The sequence below is a fragment of the Vigna umbellata genome, chromosome 5 (assembly GCF_029865625.1).
Source record: "Vigna umbellata cultivar VRB3 chromosome 5, Vumbellata_1.0, whole genome shotgun sequence".
NCBI lineage: Eukaryota > Viridiplantae > Streptophyta > Magnoliopsida > Fabales > Fabaceae > Vigna > Vigna umbellata.
Window position 1 is genome coordinate 64,330,517 of NC_142169.1, and position 21,220 is coordinate 64,351,736.

The 21,220-nt window shown below is 30.5% G+C and overlaps 3 protein-coding genes across 3 annotated transcripts; 1 reads left to right on the forward strand and 2 right to left on the reverse strand.

The window, feature by feature from the left end:
- Positions 1–4,576: 4,576 nt before the first annotated feature.
- On the forward strand, positions 4,577–7,531 carry FRS10 (FAR1-related sequence 10). Its single transcript, XM_047315254.2, has 4 exons — positions 4,577–4,716; positions 4,995–6,047; positions 6,134–6,577; positions 6,680–7,531. The coding sequence occupies exons 2-4, from the start codon at positions 5,028–5,030 to the stop codon at positions 7,289–7,291; spliced, it is 2,076 nt and encodes a 691-aa protein (XP_047171210.1). The 5' UTR covers positions 4,577–4,716; positions 4,995–5,027; the 3' UTR covers positions 7,292–7,531.
- A 2,525-nt stretch (positions 7,532–10,056) lies between these two features.
- On the reverse strand, positions 10,057–11,102 carry LOC124839447 (uncharacterized). The gene has a single exon (XM_047315274.2). It carries the CDS (start codon positions 10,982–10,984, stop codon positions 10,289–10,291), a length of 696 nt encoding a protein of 231 aa, XP_047171230.1. The 5' UTR covers positions 10,985–11,102; the 3' UTR covers positions 10,057–10,288.
- A 3,295-nt stretch (positions 11,103–14,397) lies between these two features.
- On the reverse strand, positions 14,398–15,168 carry LOC124839449 (uncharacterized). Its single transcript, XM_047315276.2, has one exon. The coding sequence runs from the start codon at positions 15,101–15,103 to the stop codon at positions 14,714–14,716; it is 390 nt and encodes a 129-aa protein (XP_047171232.2). The 5' UTR covers positions 15,104–15,168; the 3' UTR covers positions 14,398–14,713.
- Between the last annotated feature and the right edge of the window lie 6,052 nt (positions 15,169–21,220).

Below are 21,220 nucleotides of genomic sequence, written 5' to 3' on the forward strand. Positions count from 1 at the left end.
ATCAAAGTATAAAATAATTTCAACTAACAACATAATTTAAGAATTCGTGAGAATTAATTAGCTGTTGAGATTGCTCAAATGTAAATATAACCTTTTCAGTAAAAAAAATGCTAATAATTTAGAAGTAGACATGGTTTATTTTAAATTTTATAGAGTTGGAAAACTAGCTATAGGACAAAAATGCTTTTTAAGGCTTGTAATTATATATATATATATATATATATATTTATTTATTTATTTATTTATTTGTTTTATAAATGTTTGAGCAGATAACAGGATGGTGTACTCTAATAAGTTGAACAGTGTTTAAGAATTATTATAAACTTTAGAATGTATGTTCAATTCTGGCTAATAATAAAGTGGTTGTTATATAACGTATTGAACTTTTAGCTATATTTATTATCGCTATAATATGTGAGATATATATAATGGTAGTTATAGAAAGGGACGTTTTTATCTTATCATCAAGTATTATTCAGATGCTGCTACATTTTCCTTCAGTGAAAATTAAAGGGTGTCAATTAACACACAACATTACATATTCTTCTATACAAAGTTAACAATGAGAGGTTCATAATTAGTATATGGTTTAGTAAAATGAGAGAAATTCATAACGAAAAAATGTCTTAATCAATTGGAATTACAGGTATTTTTTTATTCGATGTTAAATATTTATACATATAAATTTCCCAGTTAATTAAGAGAGATGTTTTTTTTTTGTTTAAAATGTTTTCCTTATATTAATGAATAGAAACACATAAATAAGTGAAACGAGTTATGATAGAAGATCATATGTTGAGTATAAAATTTTGAGCAAAAGGAAAATCGATAAATTTATTATCTGAAATTATTGAAGTATTATTATTAAAAAATGAAAAATCCATTAAAAATTACTTCTGTAAATTTTGAATTGGAAATAATATCAAATCTTTTATATAAATTTCACTACTTTTGAATTTCTTTTATTTTTGAAGAGACCCTACAAGAAACACGTGCAACTTCTATTATTGTTATTAAATCTAGAAACTGATGCAACTGCTATTATTATTATTAAATCTAGAAACTGCATTGAAAGGTAGAAAAATTCATCAAGAATTGGGCTTTTGCTGATTTGAGCCCATTTTTACTTTCTGAATCATCCTTGAATGTCCACTTCTGCATGATGCAACGATAACGATATTAAACCCAAGTTTGATGAATGGACTGAGAGATTACGTGTAATCAAAGCAAATTAATCTTCGGTGGGCTTAGGGTTCTTTCCAACAGAACAACATTAACAAAATTTCAAACACCCACTGACCCACACAACATAAGTAAAAAAAAATGCTTACGATTTATTGTTGATTGACTTTTACCTCTTGTCGTTGTCTGATTCATAAGGTTGAAGATTACGTCCTACCTCAAACTTAGTCACAATTTTCATCTCCTCTGAGGTTGAAGGTTACCCCTTACCTTAAACTCACAAACTCAGATGCCTATCTTCTCAATCAAAAGTCTTTAACATACATTTTATTTTGTTCAGTCTTTTCCATATTATCACAGCATTAGTGCATAAATCTCATTTGAAGTAAACTATACAAATATCAATGATTCTCAATTGTTCATGGATTAATATAATATGTATGTTCTTTGATATACATCACCAAAGAGAAGAATAAGAAGATATTGGTAATCTTCATCCCAATTAAAAGCATCCACTTCGAAAAAGGACCCACAAACCGACCCATCAGGCATTTAACAAAGAATCTATACCAAAAGCATTTGATCACCTTATTCTAGTGACTAATGTGCCCTTCTCAAATTCTTCTTTAGAACAATTATTGAAAGGCTTATCCCTTTCCCCCGCCCTGGCCGTCCATTAGAGTCATCACTATGTAAATGGATTTGATTGTAGAATAATACCCTCCTCCTTCTCTCGTTTCAAAGTTAAGCTGATCTTATTATTGGGTCTGGATAGATATAAACACTGGTGAGATACGAGTCTTATATATCATATTGATATCACTATTTATCCAAAATTTTATAGATTAACGAGTCTTCATCTTTATATAATGTTCTACTTTTTTATTTTTATTTCACCTTTATATAATGTTTTATCTTTTTATTTTCCGTGACACGTAAACTTATACTTGAATTTCTAATAATTAATTCTTCAGCGTTATTTTGCAGAACTAATCTTCAATTTGAGACTTAGCCTCCTTGTAGGTTTTTTCTATATCTTAGATATGTATGTTATGTGAAAAATCAAATTCAGACCATTTTTACCGGTTCAAAGTGTATTGTCAACTTAACCATGATAGTTGGATAGAAACCAAATATAATATTCAAGATAGAATGTGAATTTTTACTCTATCTATTTAAGTCCACTTATTAATGGAGGAGAGTTTAGGAAAAGTATGTATCATTTAGAAAAGAAATGGCAAATGGGTCAAGCAAACTTTTGAAAATCATTGAGACCATTATTTCCAAAGTAGAATCTCTTCAGATATATAATGCTTGCCAACACTAAACTTGTTATAGGATACATAACCACAACACACCATCCCTCTCCACCAACCTCTTTTTCTTCACCCTCCTTTCCCATCTTTTCTCCTCTTTCTCTGGTATGGATGTATCAGAAAAGCTTAAACAATATAGACATCACATAACCATAACAATACTCGTTTTATTATCCTTCTCTTTGCTGTTGTATGCTGCTCCACACTTTCTCACCATTCTGGCATACTTTTGGCCTTTGTTCGCTTCCACTACTTTCTTCTTGGTAGCAATAATAGCCTTCGGAGGCATTTCAAAACTCTCGACTGAAGATCATGGTGAAAAGGTGGGTGAAGGAATATTGGATTATGTAGCAGGAAGGGCAGAACATATTCATGAGGCTCAAACATTTATTAGTGAATGAAGGTCGTACCAATTTCAGACTTAGTTTAGATGGGCTTAGAAACTTTCAAGTGAATAAAATCTGTGTTCGAGTATAATATGTCATGATCTTTGTCATCGAATAGCTACTGAAATGAGTGTTTTGTTTATCCAATGTGCTTAAATTTGTTGCAACAACAAGAACGAAAATAAACAAGAGTATAGTTCTGGAAAAGATGTGTGTCATGATTTTCATGAGCTATATGTGTTTTATTGCAAATTTGAGTTTGAAAGTGTCTAAACCAAACAAGCCAAGTATTTGTATGAAAATAAGTCCAAACGGCTTCAGTTAAACTACTATAAACCAAGCATACTAATATTATAAAACCTATATTTAAGATGTCTTGATCTAAAATGTATAATATAGATGATACTTACAGATACATTTTGGAAAATTGATATCCATCCAAAGATATTTTATGCTTCATGTATGCATTGTGTAAGGGACATAATTTTCCAATGCAAATGTGTGCCACATTTGTGTCAAAACCAGGAACATGTCTACGTTAGGATCAACTTCCCTAGATTCTGAAGTTAATAAATGAAAATATGTGAATTGTTTTGTGTGGTTGGTAAGAAGTATGCGTAGCAAATAAATGGTGTTTGTCATTTACTTTGCTCATGCGTATCATAATGTGCCCACTTACCTTTATTCTCCTTCCCTTTAGTGACTGAATTGATGGTAGCCTGGGTTTGTCCCTACTGAATTGGATGAGAGCCCAAGCACCCACATGCTATTCATATATACTGTTTGCTCCACCCCTAACAGAGTCACAAAAATCTAGCAGACTAAAAGAGCAATAACTGCAGATTAACACACGAGAATATAATATACCAACAACTGATTTTTTACACTTTAATGTAATTACAGATGGTCCTGTTTGATAACTTCATCAGTAACTTTTTAACCAATAAATGCATTTGAACTGACTATGCATAGAGAATATTGTTTCTTTAATCTTCTACAGTCGGTGGCATCACTTGTATAACCTAATCCCTAGTAATTTTCAAACCTGAAAAAAAAAACAGTAATCTGACTTTTTATCTCAGGAGGTAAAATTACTTTACAATGCATATAAAACTTTATGCCATAACATCCTTTTTGGTCCATAAGAACCACAGCAAGAGGTTCTAAAAGATGCACACATAAGGACATTACAACCCATAGGCACAAGAATGAGAACCAGAGAAAGTTGCATCTTATACATCAACTTATCCAGAAAGGAACTTGATATCTGTTTTGCACCCTTGAGAAATTCTATCACATTATCCCAAAAGAGCAACACTTTTTCCTCCCTTTTGAGCAACTTCTAAATTAAAATTTAATCAGCAGCGTATATCAATCCGTTGTCTTAACTCCCAAACAAACAATTTAGCACTAAACAAGACTTAGATACAACATAGATACTAGTTAACAAGTGTTGTTTTTTTTAATTGAAACATACATTTAATCTCAATAGTTCTTGCCACTTCTAATCGTCAATATAAATGCAGCATGTAAAGAGATGAAATTTCAATTTTGATTGAAGGTCGGAATGATGTTACTACCTTTATTTTCCTTTTGACAAAATTGAATTTTATTGTATCACCTCAAAACGCTCTGTGGGCCGAGGCCTTAAAATCCTTCTTATTGTGGAGGCCCAATAACCAATAAACAAACTAGCTCAAAATGAAAATCCCAAATTGAATTTATTTTCCTTTTGGTGGAATTCTCGGCATTGTCAAAAAACAATAACAGGTGTTGGGAACACGATGAACCAGAGAACAAGGGTTTAAGCTCTCTGCACTCCTCACTCTGAGGTATGTCGCTTTCATTAATTTTCTTAAAACATATGTCTTTGCGTTCAACCAAGTTTTCCATTTCCCTTGGGACAAATATTTTCAAGCTTCTCTTTCTGTCAGCCTAAAACCTCTTTATCTTGTCAATTTCAATATCTGCTTTGGGAATTTTTCGGTATAAGAAAATAAATCTTCTTTTTTTTATTTACCTTGCCCATTCTTCGATTTTCTTCATTTTCTGCTCATGTTAAGGTTTTTGGTTTGTTTTTTAACACTAAATGTTTCTGGGTCTCTTCAAGGTTTGAAACTACTAATTACGACACTCCATTCAAATGACGTCCATACCTTCTAAAAACCTATGTGTTCGGAGGCAACAATGTCCTTGTGGAGATTGGAAGTGTTATATTACATATGAGGGTGATTCTGAAGAGGGTTCTGCGGCACCTGAAATGGTGAAGGAAGAGAAAGCATCGTCCGGGGCTATGATTACTCCTTATGTTGGAATGGTTTTTAAGAGTGATGATGATGCTTTTGAGTATTATGGCAACTTTGCCAGGAAGAATGGGTTCTCTATTAGGAAGGAAAGGTCTAGAATTAGCCCGCAGTTGGGGATTTACAAGCGAGACTTCGTTTGCTACCGCTCCGGCTTTGCCCCGGTGAAGAAGAAGCCTAATGGAGAACACCATAGAGATAGGAAATCAGTGAGGTGTGGATGTGATGCAAAGATGTACCTATCCAAGGAGGTTGTAGAAGGGGTTTCCCAGTGGTTTGTTGTGCAGTTTAGTAATGTGCACAATCATGAACTTTTGGAAGATGATCAAGTGCGTCTTTTGCCCGCGTATCGTAAAATTCATGAGGCTGATCAAGAGCGTATACTCTTGCTCTCCAAGGCAGGGTTTCCAATTCATCGGATAGTGAAAATGCTGGAGCAGGAAAAGGGGATTCAAGGGGGGCAGCTGCCTTTTTTGGAAAGGGATGTGAGGAACTTTGTTCAAAACCGTAAAAAGGTTGTTCTAGAGAATGAGGCATTGCTCAGTGAGAAAAGAGAAAATGATGTTTTGGAACTTCTTGAGGCGTGCAAAGTTATGAAAGAAGCAGATGATGAGTTTGTGTATGATTTTACTGTGGATGGGAATGATAAGGTTGAAAATGTAGCTTGGTCATATGGCGACTCAGTTAATGCAAATGTTATGTTTGGCGATGTTGTTTATTTTGACACATCTTATAGATCGGTCACTTATGGATTGCTTTTTGGAGTATGGTTTGGTATTGATAGCTATGGTAGAACTATTTTTTATGGTTGTGTTTTGTTGCAGGATGAAACACCTCAATCCTTCTCATGGGCATTACAGGTTTACTACTAGCATCCTCTGTATAAGATAAGATTTTACTTGTTCTTTTGTAAAACTCCTCTTATGGTGATTATTCCTCAATACAGACTTTTGTCAGGTTCATGAGAGGAAGATGTCCACAAACTATTCTAACTGATCTAGACCCGGGACTTAGAGATGCGATTATAAGTGAATTTCCAGCAACTAAACATGTTGTCCCTCAATGGAATATTCTACCCAAGGTACCCTGTTGGTTTTCTCCTACTCTGGGTTCTCGGTATACAGAATTTAAATCTGAGTTCGATGCCTTATTTCACATTGAGAATACAGAGGAATTTGAACTTCAGTGGAGCCAGATGATTTCTGTGTTTGGACTTGGTTCAGATAAACATGCTGATTTACTATATACCGTTCGGGCATCCTGGGCACAAGCCTATGTAAGAGGTTACTTTCTGGCTCGAATGGCGACAATAACTTACTCAAAGTCTATAGATGCATTTTTGAAAGGGATTTTCTCTGCTCATACGTGTTTGCGTAGCTTTTTTGAGCAGGTATGTTTGCGAGAAGTATCTTGTCTTGTATGCTTGCACTAGCCTAGATGCTGACTTGTCATTCTAATGATTTTCTTCTACTTGTCATTCTTATGCTTGCAGGTTGGCATTTCTGCAAGTTTTCAACATCAAGTATTTAAGGAGACTCAATATATTCAGCTCAAAACTTGCATACCGATTGAAGAGCATGCGCGGAGTATTCTCACTCCTTTTGCTTTTAATGCCTTGCAGCAAGAGCTGTTGCTAGCAATGCAATATGCTGCATCCGAAATGGCCAATGGATCATATATTGTGCGGCATTTCAAAAGGATGAACGGAGAACGGCTTGTAATATGGTTGGTTGAAGATGATCAGATACATTGTTCTTGCAAGGAATTTGAATCCTCTGGGATACTATGCAGGCATGCTCTTCGTGTATTTGTAATAAAGAACTACTTTCAGTTACCTGATAAGTACTTTTTAGGTAGATGGAGGCGGGAATGCTCATTACTTGTTGATGATGATAATAATAATCAAGGTGTTGGAGGGGAATGGTTTCAAGAATATCAGTCTCTGGCTGAAACTTTATTTCAAGAATCATCAATTACAAAGGAGCGATCTGACTATGTGCGTAAAGAACTGACGAAAGAACTTAATAGGATTCTTAACGAAGTTAGAAATCTCCCTGAGGCTGATGGAGTCTGCATGAACATGTCAGTTTCACCAGCCAACTAGTTTGGATGTTTAGTTGTTTATACTTGCAAGTTTGCAACCAATGTACATCACAATACAATGAAAAGAAGTAAGTAAAGAATGCATGCACAGGAAGTGATGAAATGAAAATGTCAAAATCACTTTCAGCTATGCTACGTGTACATTCTTCAGATATTATTTGTTGCATTAGTGCCTACAACTTTGTTTTCTCCTGTACAATGCAACAAAGAAAGTTAATTATGCCAAGAGAAATTGCTAAAAGCCGCACTTACTATTTTCGAATTTGACATCCAAAAGAGAATCTTATTGCTGTAGTGATAAAAAATAGACAAATGTTAATGCCGCAATATGGTACTGTTACAACTGTTAATAGTAGAGTTTACAAAATTAGAAGAAAATGTTGAGAACAGTTGCCTGCTTGAGACGCCATATCCCTTAACAACATCATCTTTGTCAACCAACGGGACAATACCTAATATTTGTGTTTTCATATCTTTTTTCTGTTAATTGATATAATGTAATATGAGCTTAGGTTTTTTAAGTTGATCTAGTTAATAGTTAATTGTATGTCAGATGATGAACCAGTAGTGACCATATTCTCTTCAATTATTATTTTTCCTCCCATCTTCTTGGCTGAATAGTTGGACCCACTTGAGTGATTGATGAATGAACACAGGGCTTGAGTTGTGCATTTGTCTTTTTACAATCAAATGTCATTTTTCTCAGACCAAGTTTTCAACAGAGATGTTATTTTGTGAAAGATCGTTCCTGTACTGATCCATGATATAGGCAATTATGTTGCAGGCTTCTATAATTTCATTTGTTGGAACATGTGCCAACAAGTATAATTGGTTTTGTGTTCTTAAGTTTCATGGCTTCACCCTCATCATGCAAGTGTCCCTGACCTTTCTAGATTTCTCCTTTTAAGAGTGAACAGTTAAATGTTTTGGCATGATATTTTGACGTGATTCGTTCCATCCATCAACTCCTCATATTCAAAAGAGGGTCCCTCCCTGCTAGAGGATGAGTATAGTGACCCTGTCCATGATATTTGGTCTTGATCAACAATAACACTGTTTACTTTCTTGGCTATCACTTCTTTCATATGTTGATTGTACTGATAGAAAATACTGTTTGTAATTTATTATGGGTTTCAATATATTAATAAATTTATTAAAAATTCTAAGGATGTTTTAGAAAATTATACTAATATAGCAAATCATTTTATTTTTAAAAGGGATTTCAGTCTTTTTGTAGAAAAAAATATCTCAATTTAATCTTGTGAAATTGTGGGTGTTACCAGATCGTTTAAAAATATTAATAACCAACTTAGTCTCCTAAAAATTAAAATTTTAATGGTTACCATATTGTTAATTATCTTTTGTCACCAAATTACTAAATATCACTAATCCTTCTGAAGACTTGAAGTGCTGGAATTATAAAATATTTCTTTATGGAAAAATATCTAAAGTTTCACTCAATTTTAGTTATAAAAAAAATCAAAACTATTCTTATGAAAATAAATCCAATCTTGAAAAATTAAATTAAAGAATTTTTTACAATTAGTGCTTTAAATATTTAGTCTTGTAAATTATGACTCTCTTTATAAAGACTGAAAGAACAAATTTATTAAATTGAAGAAAAGGATTGTATAAACTATAAACAATTAAAGCTTTGAAATGAAAACATTTGTTGATCAAAATGGCTTCGAAAACTTAGATAATATTCCCCAAATAGAAACGTTGTTGACCGAAAAAGAATGGACAACAATACTGATATAAAAAACTAATAAACGACAAACATGTCTATTCTGGCCGAAAGGGCTGTTACTTCGACAAATTGCATAATAGGAAAGAAAATTACACACTGCTAAATTGTATTACGTATTTACTACATTGAGAGAAATTTGCAGAATCTAACAAGAAATGATTGGATTGGATTAACTGCTGCAAATCCCCACGAATTTTAATTTGATATCATTTTAAAATTTGGTTGATTATTTAACTACATATATAAAGTGTCTTCACATTTTAAGAAATTAAAAAAATTATTAAAAATTACTGTAACATGGTCATAGCATCTAGACATTTCCATTTTTTTTTTTGGCAATATCATTTTCAATTTTAACAATCACATATATACTTTTATTATATATATATATATATATATATATATATATATATATATATATATATATTTTACAGATTTTCATTTGCAATTATCCAAAACTATAGGATTCATATAGTTTTAGAGTAATACTATTTTCACTTAAAGTTCTCTCAACACTTACAGTAATAATAAAAAAATATGAAGCAAAATTTGTGAAAACTTTTGAGAAAATAGCATTGCTCACAATACTATGCCAAAAAAAATTCATTAATTATTCTAGCTAAAAAAAACTATAATTTCTGCTGTTGACCTGAACTTTGTCTTTCTTTTTAATTTTCACCATTGAGATTATATTTTGTATAATCGTTGATCAATTTTAATATAAATTTCCACATTAATTCTTGTGCCTTTTTTTCTACATTATTGTCTTCCCTGTATTTCCTTCACATAAAACAAAATCTTCGTTAAATCATTGGTATTTTTGTGGAAAATTCTTGGAATGTATATAAATCATTCTCTTTTTCTATTAATGCAAGTTGAGATATATTGAATGTTCATATTCAATATTTAGTTGTATGGATGATGTGCTTATTATTCAGATAGTTTGAATTAAAAGAAACGAAAATTGTAAATTAATTAAGGAGAAATAGAAGAAGAAAGACAAGACGAGAGGAACATATATAGAAATACGATCAGGTTATGGGGCTAAGATTGAACGAAACACCATTGAAAAACGACATGACAGAATTTCTTCGTACTGAAAAGGAAAGAAGCTTAAAAGATGGAAAACATGGAATGAATAGTTCTACACATGCAAACAAAAGTGACTAAGTTTCAATAAACTCTAGTTATTTGAAACAGACTGAAGCACTTTATTCTTTGTCTTCTTTTATTTTATAGATGCACTAATTAAACTGCAATAAGCTGTCTTTGAGCTTCAATTCTTATCTCTTCTTTCATTTTCCTTATGAACTCTTCAAACTTTCTGTTCAGTTCATCTGTATGTAATAACTCTTCATTGTTTGTTGTAGTAGTTGTTTCTGCAAGTTCATCATCTAGTGCCATCTCAACCTCGCTATCTGATTCTCCTTCTTTGATCTCCTCTTCAGTAATGTAACCTTCACTTTCTCTTCCTTCGGTTTTGGTGTCTTGTTCTTGGTCTTCGTCTTCTGGAACTTCTTCAGTGTATTCCTCTTGCCCCTGTTGTTCTTCAACCACCAGACAAACATTCTCTGGGGACGCAAAACTTTCGACCAGAGGAGCAACCACCATGTCAGAAACTGTTGTTTTTGTCTCTGACAGATCGGAAAGTTGGTCAAAGTCCGAATCTGAAGAGTTCATGAGTGACATCTTGGCTACAAATGCAAGGATTCCGTTACAAATGAGGAACACGTATTTTCTCTCAAGGGTGTGAGTGAACATGGAGAAAAGGCACGTGGAGAAGTAGGCATTGAAGGACTGAGGGTGTATGGAAAAGCCAGAAGAGTACCAAACAAAAACAGAAAACACAGAAACTGAGAGAACAAACTGCAAAGTTCTTTTCAAAAACTGTCTATTGTTGAAATATTCCCTCAAAACCTGATACTTGCTTTGGTTTTGATCCATAGCTGCTACCTTCTTGCAAAAGAAAGCTCAGAGTTGAAGATTTGTGAGAGAGTTTGAGGAGAAGATTTTGAAGTGAATGATGAATTGAGCTTCTATAGTTTGTGTCTTGGTGTGTAGTTGTGTGGTGTGGAGTGAACGATGAACTTCATGTTCTCATCTATTTATACTAAGCCTAAAGCTATAATGGTTTATTGGGTTGTTACGTAACTTGGCCAAATGGCTTAATTTTATGGATGGTACGGACACCAGAAAGATATACACAAGAAAATTTTCAAAACTCCTCATAATTACATAACATTATTGGAAGTTTCAAATTATGTTCCTAATATCAAATTTTGACATCAGTTGCTAACAACATAGACCAAAATAAAAAGAGACAATAACTACTTCGGAAAAAGAACAGGAAGAAATAATGGAAAAGAAGTGAAGATTCTAGGTGTCACCTGTTCTTCATAAGCTTGGTAAAAGAAAAAAAATAATATGATTTGGCGTTTAATTTCTCTCAACAATGCATACTCAATAATTTCTGTACATTCTGAAAATTCGTGGACCCTATCACGAATTATAATTTGAGGGCTACCACATCTCCTGCCTCAGATCTTCTACTACCCTTGTTTCATGCTTTTTGTCTTAGATGTATTTTTTCTTTTTTAAAAAAAAACTAACTACCAATAAAAATAAGATAGATAAACAAGAAAAATAATAGTTTTACTATAACATATTATTTAATTTGTTCTGATAATTAGAATATATAAATTTTCTTGAAGAGATTAGAAGGGATAGCAGCTAAAATAACTTGCCTAGGCAACTGGCATATGCGCATTCGGTGGAGTATATGATATTACTATCAGTTATTAAGATAAATTTAACATGTTTGGTATGTGTTTTATCTACCATCACTTTCTTTTATTTTCAGTCTATAAAGAAAATAAATAAAAAATAAAAAGCCACAAGAATTAACTCTCTACGTTGCTTATATGTAATAAAGAGAACGACATTTCTCTCTTCCTCACCAACATTTTTCATTTAAATACCAAAGGATCAAACCATTGAGATAGCATGTATAAATAAAATTAATACAACTTAAAAATAATATTACAAGTATGTGCATAAAATGTTTGTATTACATTCAATAGTCTCACTTAAGATTTAAGGTTAAATGCAATTTAAATAATTTTTTCTTCTTTCATCTTCTAAAATGTTTTTTTATAACTGAGTTTCACTGATAGACATAAAATTAAGAAAAAAAAACTTACAAATGAAAGTTATATTTCTTTTTGTCAAGAAAGATTTTCTTGGATACTATATACGTTCGTTACAAAATATATGTTAAAGAATTTTTATTTTTTATATGTATTAAGATATGAATATTAGTTTGACATAAATAGCAGCAACTTTATAATTTTTTAATTAAATTATTTAAAATTTAAATATAGTATCAATAGTTCATATTAATATTTAAAAAATAACATGTATTATTTTAAATTTTCAGAAATTTAAGATAACTTACAAGTCTTATATTAGATAAAAATAAATAAAATAAATAACGTGACCCATAATCAGTTTTAAGATCTTTTATATTAAATATTGTGTATTTTGATGTTAATTCATTGGTGTTAAAATTCTCTTATATTTCTTTTGAAAAAATTCAACATAAATTTTGAACAGGCATATATGTTAATAGTTTTTCTCAATTAAATTATAAAAGTTATATGTATTAAATACATATCAAGATATACAACTAATTAGCTATATTGCTCGACCATAAAATATTTGAAAAGGAGATAGAGTAGTATGCATTTGTGAATGTAAGAAGAAGTAAACTTTTTAAAGGAAATTGATGTAACTTGATCGGTAATGGTCTCGGGCAATTTTGATGAGAGTGATGAGTATGTTAGCACCACGTAGTCATTCCACAATTATTGAGATATTTTTGGTACAATAATAGACTACAAAAATGTGTGGATGTAGACACTAATTATAGTTTTATCCTCAATATTGAAGCTTCTCTAGCCAAAACCTTTTCAATACGTGACCACGTGTCATGTTTGTCTTATAATTAGTTAAATCAACCCCTCACACTACTCCAACCAAATTTGAATCTTCAATTGAATCATGCACAAGATACATTATTTTTCAAATACTAGTGAAAAAAAAACACTACATATTATATTAGTTCTAATCCATAAGATACAGAGTGATGATAATAATTTTGTAAATAATATAAAGTTTTTTATATTGATTAGAGCTAAAACAATATAAACATTTTTTTAATAAATAAGAAATTTTTTTATACATATTCTTACTTATAATCGATATAAAAAAGTACGTGCAATGAATATTGTGAGCATTGATTTTCTTCACTAGTTCAGTTTTGGTGCTTATCAATGTTCTCCAACTCGAGCCAATCAAATGATACTTCGATGTATAATAAAATAAGTGTTCAAGATCAATTTTTTTTATATTGTAGGAAGTGTTTGACACGATACAGGCTTTCATATTAATTACAATATTATTTTTATAATCATAATGTCTCATAAAACAAAATAAGTAAGTAATATAAGGAAGATAAAACTTGTATCAACTAATTAAATACACAAAAATCAATTAAAAATTATAAAACTTTTGAATATTTAAAATAATTTTTTTTAAAAAGGAATTAATTAAAAATACTAATTTTATCAAAAACCAAAATATGAAAGATATAAATTTTAATTTTAATATTTTTGGATTTTTTTTCTTCTACCAAATATTTGGGTATTAGAATTTAATTGTCACACTTATATCTGCTTCGTGATAACAAGTGCCTTAAAAATTACACACCAACATACCCAGTGCCATCATTTTTTCAAAAAATAATTATATGCGAAACGTTATAAAATATTAAACCTAAACATTTTTAAAAGAACTCAAACTTCAGCATATTTGTAATGTAATTTTCTTATAAAAAAATTTAAACCACTTTCTGTGGGCTCTAAAGTACGTTTTAATGATTATATAATAGTGCCACAATATCATTAAAAAAATACATACCCAATTTTTTCAATATTCTTTTTTGAAAATTCATATATTTTTACTTTATTTATTTATATTTAAAAAATACTTAAAAATTCGTGTTTTTATTAGAAAGTAACAATTCTTTGTAATAAAAATTGAAAAATATTCTTTGACACACATAAATCTTTTACATCCCATACTATCTTTATTTATTTTTTGTTCTCTTCTTTTTTGAAAAACTACAAAATTTTATATTTTTTAGACCATTTTACTTCTATATCTTGTGTCAAAATGAATGTAAAAGTGTATCATTATATTATTTCTCATAAAAATTTCTTAAGCCGAAAACATCATAGGATTACTCCATTGATACATTTCTTTCATGTTTGATTACTAAGAAACTGGCACTAAAAAAATTCATTAATGTCAAGTGTTATTATTCAGCACTATACGTGGAAACAAAACTGCCACATTACCGACACGTATCACCATCAACCACCTCAACCAAAAAACAAGAGCATATGCCATCAAATATTCATGAACCATAACACAGCGACAAATACAAGTGTACATGGACAACGACACATATTACCACAGCACAGCATTATCAATTTATTATATATTCACGTGCCTCATCATCATATACCACGGTCAAGTACACAAAACTTGAAAACTTACATCACCAACATCTACCACAGATTTTTCCAGAGAAAAAATGACATTTGATGATGATCATGGCCACAAGAATGCTCCCATTGCAAAAACTCTCTTTTCCTCGACACTACCCTTCAAACTTAATCCATATTGCTTCAGAAGCAACTCCACCTTCCACTCCTCCATGCTCTCATACTCCTCTCTGGTGTAGCGCGGATAGTGAAGTGGCATTTCAAACCCTGAACAAGGACACAACCCCTTCACCCTCTCTCCATTAGGGTACCCTTCATTCTCCTTGCACTCCTCTTCCTTTGTAGGGTACCCCACAAGATGGCAAGCTGAGTGCAGAAGCCATCTAAGAGCCATTTTATAAACTTGTGTCCTCTGAGAAACAGATACTGCATCACAGAAACAATATACATATATATATAGAAGAAGGTGCGCACTGTAAGACAAAAAAGTGCGCATTATTCGCTTTAATTAAGGAAATTAACAATCCCTTACGACATGTCTATGAATTTAGTATTCGTAGATTTCATGCTATGTTTGAAGTTGGTTGTTGCTTGGCCTGAGAGTCATCATATATGAATACGTGGGTGGGGATGCTTGGAGTATCGTAATAGGTCAAGTTGTCTTGTGGTTAATTCATATATTTTTCTAATTGCTACGTATATTATGTGCTGTTATCAATGATTGCTTTATGCAAGCTGGTTGTTGTTATAGTATTTCAGATATTAAGAATTTAACATTATTTAGTTATATTTTGGCCTTTTGATTGATATATGCCTAAATGCTAGCAAATGTTTTGTGTCTAATAATGCTAATAGTTTTCTTAAAATATTTTGTACGGTGTGAGTTTTATTTTTAGATAAAATCTATTTTTCCGTAATTCATATATTTTTAATAAGGTAAAACTAGATGATCAACCATACAAAGTATAAAATATATATTCATGTAAATATCAAAGTAAAAAGATAAATATAGTATTAAAATGATTAAAAGAATATTTGGTGACAATATGAAATAATAAATTATTATAAACTGAATGTTTAACTTCTGAGATTTTCTTTAAAAAGTTACTACTGAAAACTTCATATAATAAAAATTAATAAAATTATTATTATTTATTATCATTATAATTATAAGATTAAATATAATTCATTTTTATGATTTTATTGTAAATTTTTTTTATTTTGTAGGTAATTTTATAATTAAAAAATGGTTAAGTCTAAAAAAATAATCAAATTAAAAAAAATTAAAAAAAAAATAAATAAAAAGTAAAACTTATAAAATAATTATTTTAATTTTAAAAAATTATATAAAAATTAAAATTGAAAAACAAATTCGAACATAATCCGTTTAATATATAAATACATATAAGTTATGCATTTTTTACTACATAAATAACATATTTTAACGTAATATTCTCTTTTAAATTCATTAATTTTTTTATTTATCATCGATAATCTTTTTGGTTATATAAAATTTTCAATGTGACTCACATTTTCTTAACTGATTTCAATCTTTAAAAACAAATTGTTTTATAATAATGAGTTAAATTCCCATGAACAATTCTCGAAAATATTATTTTACAATAAAGAAACACAAATAAAGACTATTCACAATTAAACTCACATTATAGACCATAAAAATAAGAGTTTTAATGAATTTGAATGAACTTAACTACTAAGTCTGATAAATCTTTTATAGTTCTTCTGGAAAATATTATTACAATTATGGCTATATAAAAATAATGATCCATTTTCATCCACAACATGAATAGGCAATTTAAATATACAAAGGTCATATAAAATAAAATAAAAGTTGTATCATATTTAATTGACCAGTGAAAAGATAATAAATATAATATAGATATTATTAAGAACAAATTCATTTTCTTGATAAAGACACGAGGACAACAAACAAGTGAGGATGTTTATTTGGGTCTTTCTTCATGCACCTCCTTATCTTCCTGCAACCCAAAAAAGTTGTAAACCCCAAAATATCCCTTATTAAAATTATAATAAAAATTCGTACATTTCCTTATATTTTATAATCTCGGGATAGGCTTACTGGAAAAATATTTTCAAATTTAAAAAATGTTTTTCGAAATAGTCAACCCAAAAAGTATGAAAAAATACATTTTAGATAGATGGTTTTGAAAAACATTTTTTAATATGAAAATTCATTTTGAAAGCAAAAAAAGAAGAATAGTTAGGATTTTTAATACTATTTTATTGAGGAGTAGAATAGAGATTAAAGATTTTAGGAGTGCAAGAAAAAAACAATAAGGTGCAGGAAATAACAGTGGTGTATTTGAAAATTTCCATAATATCTAAAATGAATAGTCCAACAGGTTTTTAAGGGTATGATATAATTATAGGCCAAGATGGACCTAATTTACTATGTTCATTCGCTTTTCGCAATCCAAAATTTTATTTCTATACTAGTGCCCTTCCATTTTCATAAAATAAAAGTCATATATTAATATTTTTTTGGTAAAAAGTTACGTATGTTTTCTTTTGTAAAATATGTAATAATATTATATCATAAACTATTCTACCTATTAGAAATAAAAATCATATCATATAATATATTCACTCACACAAGTATATATTATCCAGATAATTTTTATCTCGGTATCTTCCCTCTATCTTATTCAAAAGATCACTTTCAAAGCAGGGAAGAATTTACATCAGTAACAATTTTGTACAATAATTTTATTATTTATTTTATTCTTTTACTTCTATGGCATTACTCATTTTCAATTTTGTCTTTCGAATTTCTGAAATTCTGAACTTCACTGTATCAATTTATGTACAACTAACATTTCATTCCAAGGATGAAGAACTAATAAAGATAACAACAACAAAATGTTCCAACAGTCTCACATTTGATACTAAGGGTGAAAAACTAAGATAATAACAAACATGTTCCAACTAGTATCCTAAAGAACAACTGCAGTTGAGAATAGCAGTTAACCAACTCAAAACTCTTCATATCATTTGATCTTCCGTAACTGAGCCTTAAGAAAACCTCATACTCATTTTTCCAGCGCCAGACCGGAACAGTAAAAAGTGAAGGAATTTTTTGTAGATGCATGTGATGTTGAAGATCATAAGAAGTGATTTTGAAGGTTTTTCATGTTTTTATATGCTTGTGACAGTGTCCCATTAAAATTGTGGTATATCCCACTAAGGTTTTGTGGATGAAAATGAAGGTGTTGTTGACAGCAACTATACTATTGCAACCTACAATTCACCAAACCTTATCTTCTTTCTCCCTTATCTTTCTCTCACTTCCTTCTCAATAACCCTGTGGAACCCACCTTCTTCTTCTTTCTTTTTTTTCCTTCCATTTCTTCAAAACCTCAACTACACATCTATGCCATGTTTGGATACTTCCTAAATTTCATCAAATGGAAAATTACACTATGTTTTTCAAAACTTAAAACTAATTTATATGGAAGCTTGTTTATAAAAGCTTTTTTTTATATTAATTATTATAACTTTTAAGTCATGTATAAATTAGTTATAATTGTTTGTAGTTTACAAAAAATATTTCGTATTGTTTTATTATTTTATAAATATTTATAGATGAATATATGCATTTGAACTTGCAAATTTTTTTAATGTTTATCATTTAAAGTATTATGATTATATTATTTTTATGTAAAATGTAAATATAGAAATAGGGCTTAAATTTTATAGTTTCAAACAACTTTCAAATTAATTTTCAATTTCCATTAGAGGACATATTAATGTACTTCATACTTTTTTGTTTTAATTAAAAAAATTAACTCAAATTTCAAGGTTTGGAGCAATTTCGATCTAAGGTGTTGGGCGTATGATGTCGTCATATGCTACTTTAAGAGTGACTTCATGAGTTAGTTATTGTTGGGTGAGTATGTGTTTCGTTGGACGAAACCAAAGTTAGTTACTGGCTTTATGTCGCTAAGCATCACCTTATACTGTTAGACATTTGTCTTTAAAAATCATCTAGAGTTATTCCAAAGGTTTTATCCTTGAGTGTCAGGTCCCTTGAGCACTACCGCTGGACGCACTTCTAATATCGATAGGTGATGGCATCCCATTTCGAGAGCAATAACTTTATATGCTTCAATTGGATCTATAAGATGAATTAGCTTTTGCCTAACTTAAAATGATTGATTTGTTCATCAGACGTAAAAAATGAATTAAATCACTAACATGTGAAAGAATACTTAAATAAAACACTAAAATGGTACTAATGCATAATTTTAGAGAGCTACATCCAATTACAACACTAGGAAGTTCAGTAACTCATAATGATCATAACATTTAATCCTAGGAGTTATTGTTTATTCCTCGTATTTCTTCTAAATCCTAAGAAAATATTACAAACTGCAAAGAGAGTTTGGAGAGAGACTAAGAATTTGGATATGGAATTTTGGATTGTATAGTAAAGGGTTTGCCCTTAATTTATTGAAAAGTGGAAGTTGATTACAGCTCCAAACATGGTGGCCAATCTTGTGAGCTTTTATTTCATGGAGGGTTTCCTTGTAGCTTAGACTTTGTTCTTATTGTTCAAGCACAAAACTTTTTCAGTGGTGGGTTTCTTCCACAGTTGAGCTCCAAAACTTGGTGTTTGAGGTTGCTTTATGGTGAAGGTTTGCTTACGTGACTCATACACCATCTTCTCTGCTTGAGCTGTGGAAACAAATTTTGTATCTTTTAGAAACTGCCTTTGAGTGCTCAAGCTGTTATTTTGATGCTTAAGCTATTATGCTATGTTTCTTCTAATTCTTTAGAAATTCATCGAAAGTACATTAGTTTTACCACACATGTTTATATCCTTATGTTTTTCCTAAATTCTTTAAATATCACGAGGAAAATCTAAATTATGTAATAAAATCAACAAAATAAATGCAAAAATGCATGTGAATTATAGATAAAGCGAGCACTTATCATTGGGTGTCATTTGTTATGCATCTTTGAGTGATTGTTTTATCTGATTTTATGATACCAAGTGTGATCTTAATACTGTATTTGGTTTGTAAAGTGAAACAAAAGGTATGAAAGGATGAGTTGTAGTGCATTTTTAGGGAGGAAATCTCATTGAATGTGTGTTTTCACTAGGGTGTGACTTGAGACGATAATTGTTTCATTTTATGAAGCTATCATGACTGACTATTCATACTCACGTAGAGGAGTATGGTTAGATGGTGAGAGTGACAGAAGGTCTTGTTAATAAGTGTCTAAATTGAGTTAATTTTGAGATGAATTTAACACTTATTTTGATTTAGTTATGTTAAATTTACCAAAATTCAATTTATTTTGCAGTTTCCAGCATCATGAGAGTCAAAATGGAAAAACACATAAAACTAGATGAAATGCATGCAATTATGTGGAAACTTTAACTGATGAGAGGTATAATTGAGGTTGAGTCATAGAAAAAACTCTTTGGAAGAGGAAACCTCAAGCGCTAAACCTGAGGTTAAGCCATAAAGACTCATTTTCAAAGAAGTTATCTTAGGAGCCTAGCATTAGAGCATGAGGTTGAACTATAAAACCAAACTCACAACCTCTATTGCTAAGCCATAAGTGCACTATTGAGCACTGCCCTAGATAGTTTATAAAATTAGAGTTGTATCCTTGTTTTAGTCAGACTTTTTGGGAGATTTTGAGAGACACTTTTAAAGAGATTTTTAGACATTTTTCTCTGTACTTATTATATACCTATAGAGAGAAAGAAGAGACACGACTATCAAAAGCATTACAAAGTTTGTATCCATTGTGAGAAGCTAAGTCTCTTTGGTGTTGAAGCTAAGATGTAAACCTTTGAAACTCTAGTGTACTAGTATTGTTATATTTATCAAAGTATGTTTTTATTACATACATGATTGTGAATTAATTTATGTTTATTGTTGGATGAACTGATTATTCATTTTTGATAAGTATGAAAAATACATGTTTTCAGACTTATTAATTAACTCAAAATTTGTATTTATTCATGGAATAATGTGTTTTCCTCATTGAAAAGTTGTAATTAGAAGTAGGAAAGTGTGTAATAAATTGTACAGGAATTTATACATCAAAGTGGAGTGCTATCAGATGTTTCTCGCTAAGCCAACATTAAATCGCTCAACTAAATAGAGTTTTTTTCGCTCAGCGCACCAGCACAACTCGCTGAGCGAATAAAGGACAATTAAAGATATGCTGCAGTTGAATATTCGCTTAGCGCATAAAGAGTTGTGCGCTTAGCGAATCAATTATTTTTTCAATTGGCTTTTAAAGTGGGAAATAGACAGAAAGAACGAGAGAGAAGTTCCGGAAAGAAACGAAAACATCTCAGAAACTTCAGGAGACTACTTCGAGTTATCAAGACACCATTATCGCAAGGGATTGTGTCAAATGTGTACGTTCTAGATGACTAGGAGTAGTTAAATTTTTCTTTCGTTGGAATTGGATGTAATGAACTCACTCTGATGTAATTTTCCTGTTCAATATATCGTTGTTCGTTCATATGCTCTTTCTTGAATTTACTATCATTGTATGGAAATATAATGTTATTTGAATGTTTCTGATTACGGGAAAGTAACTTTAA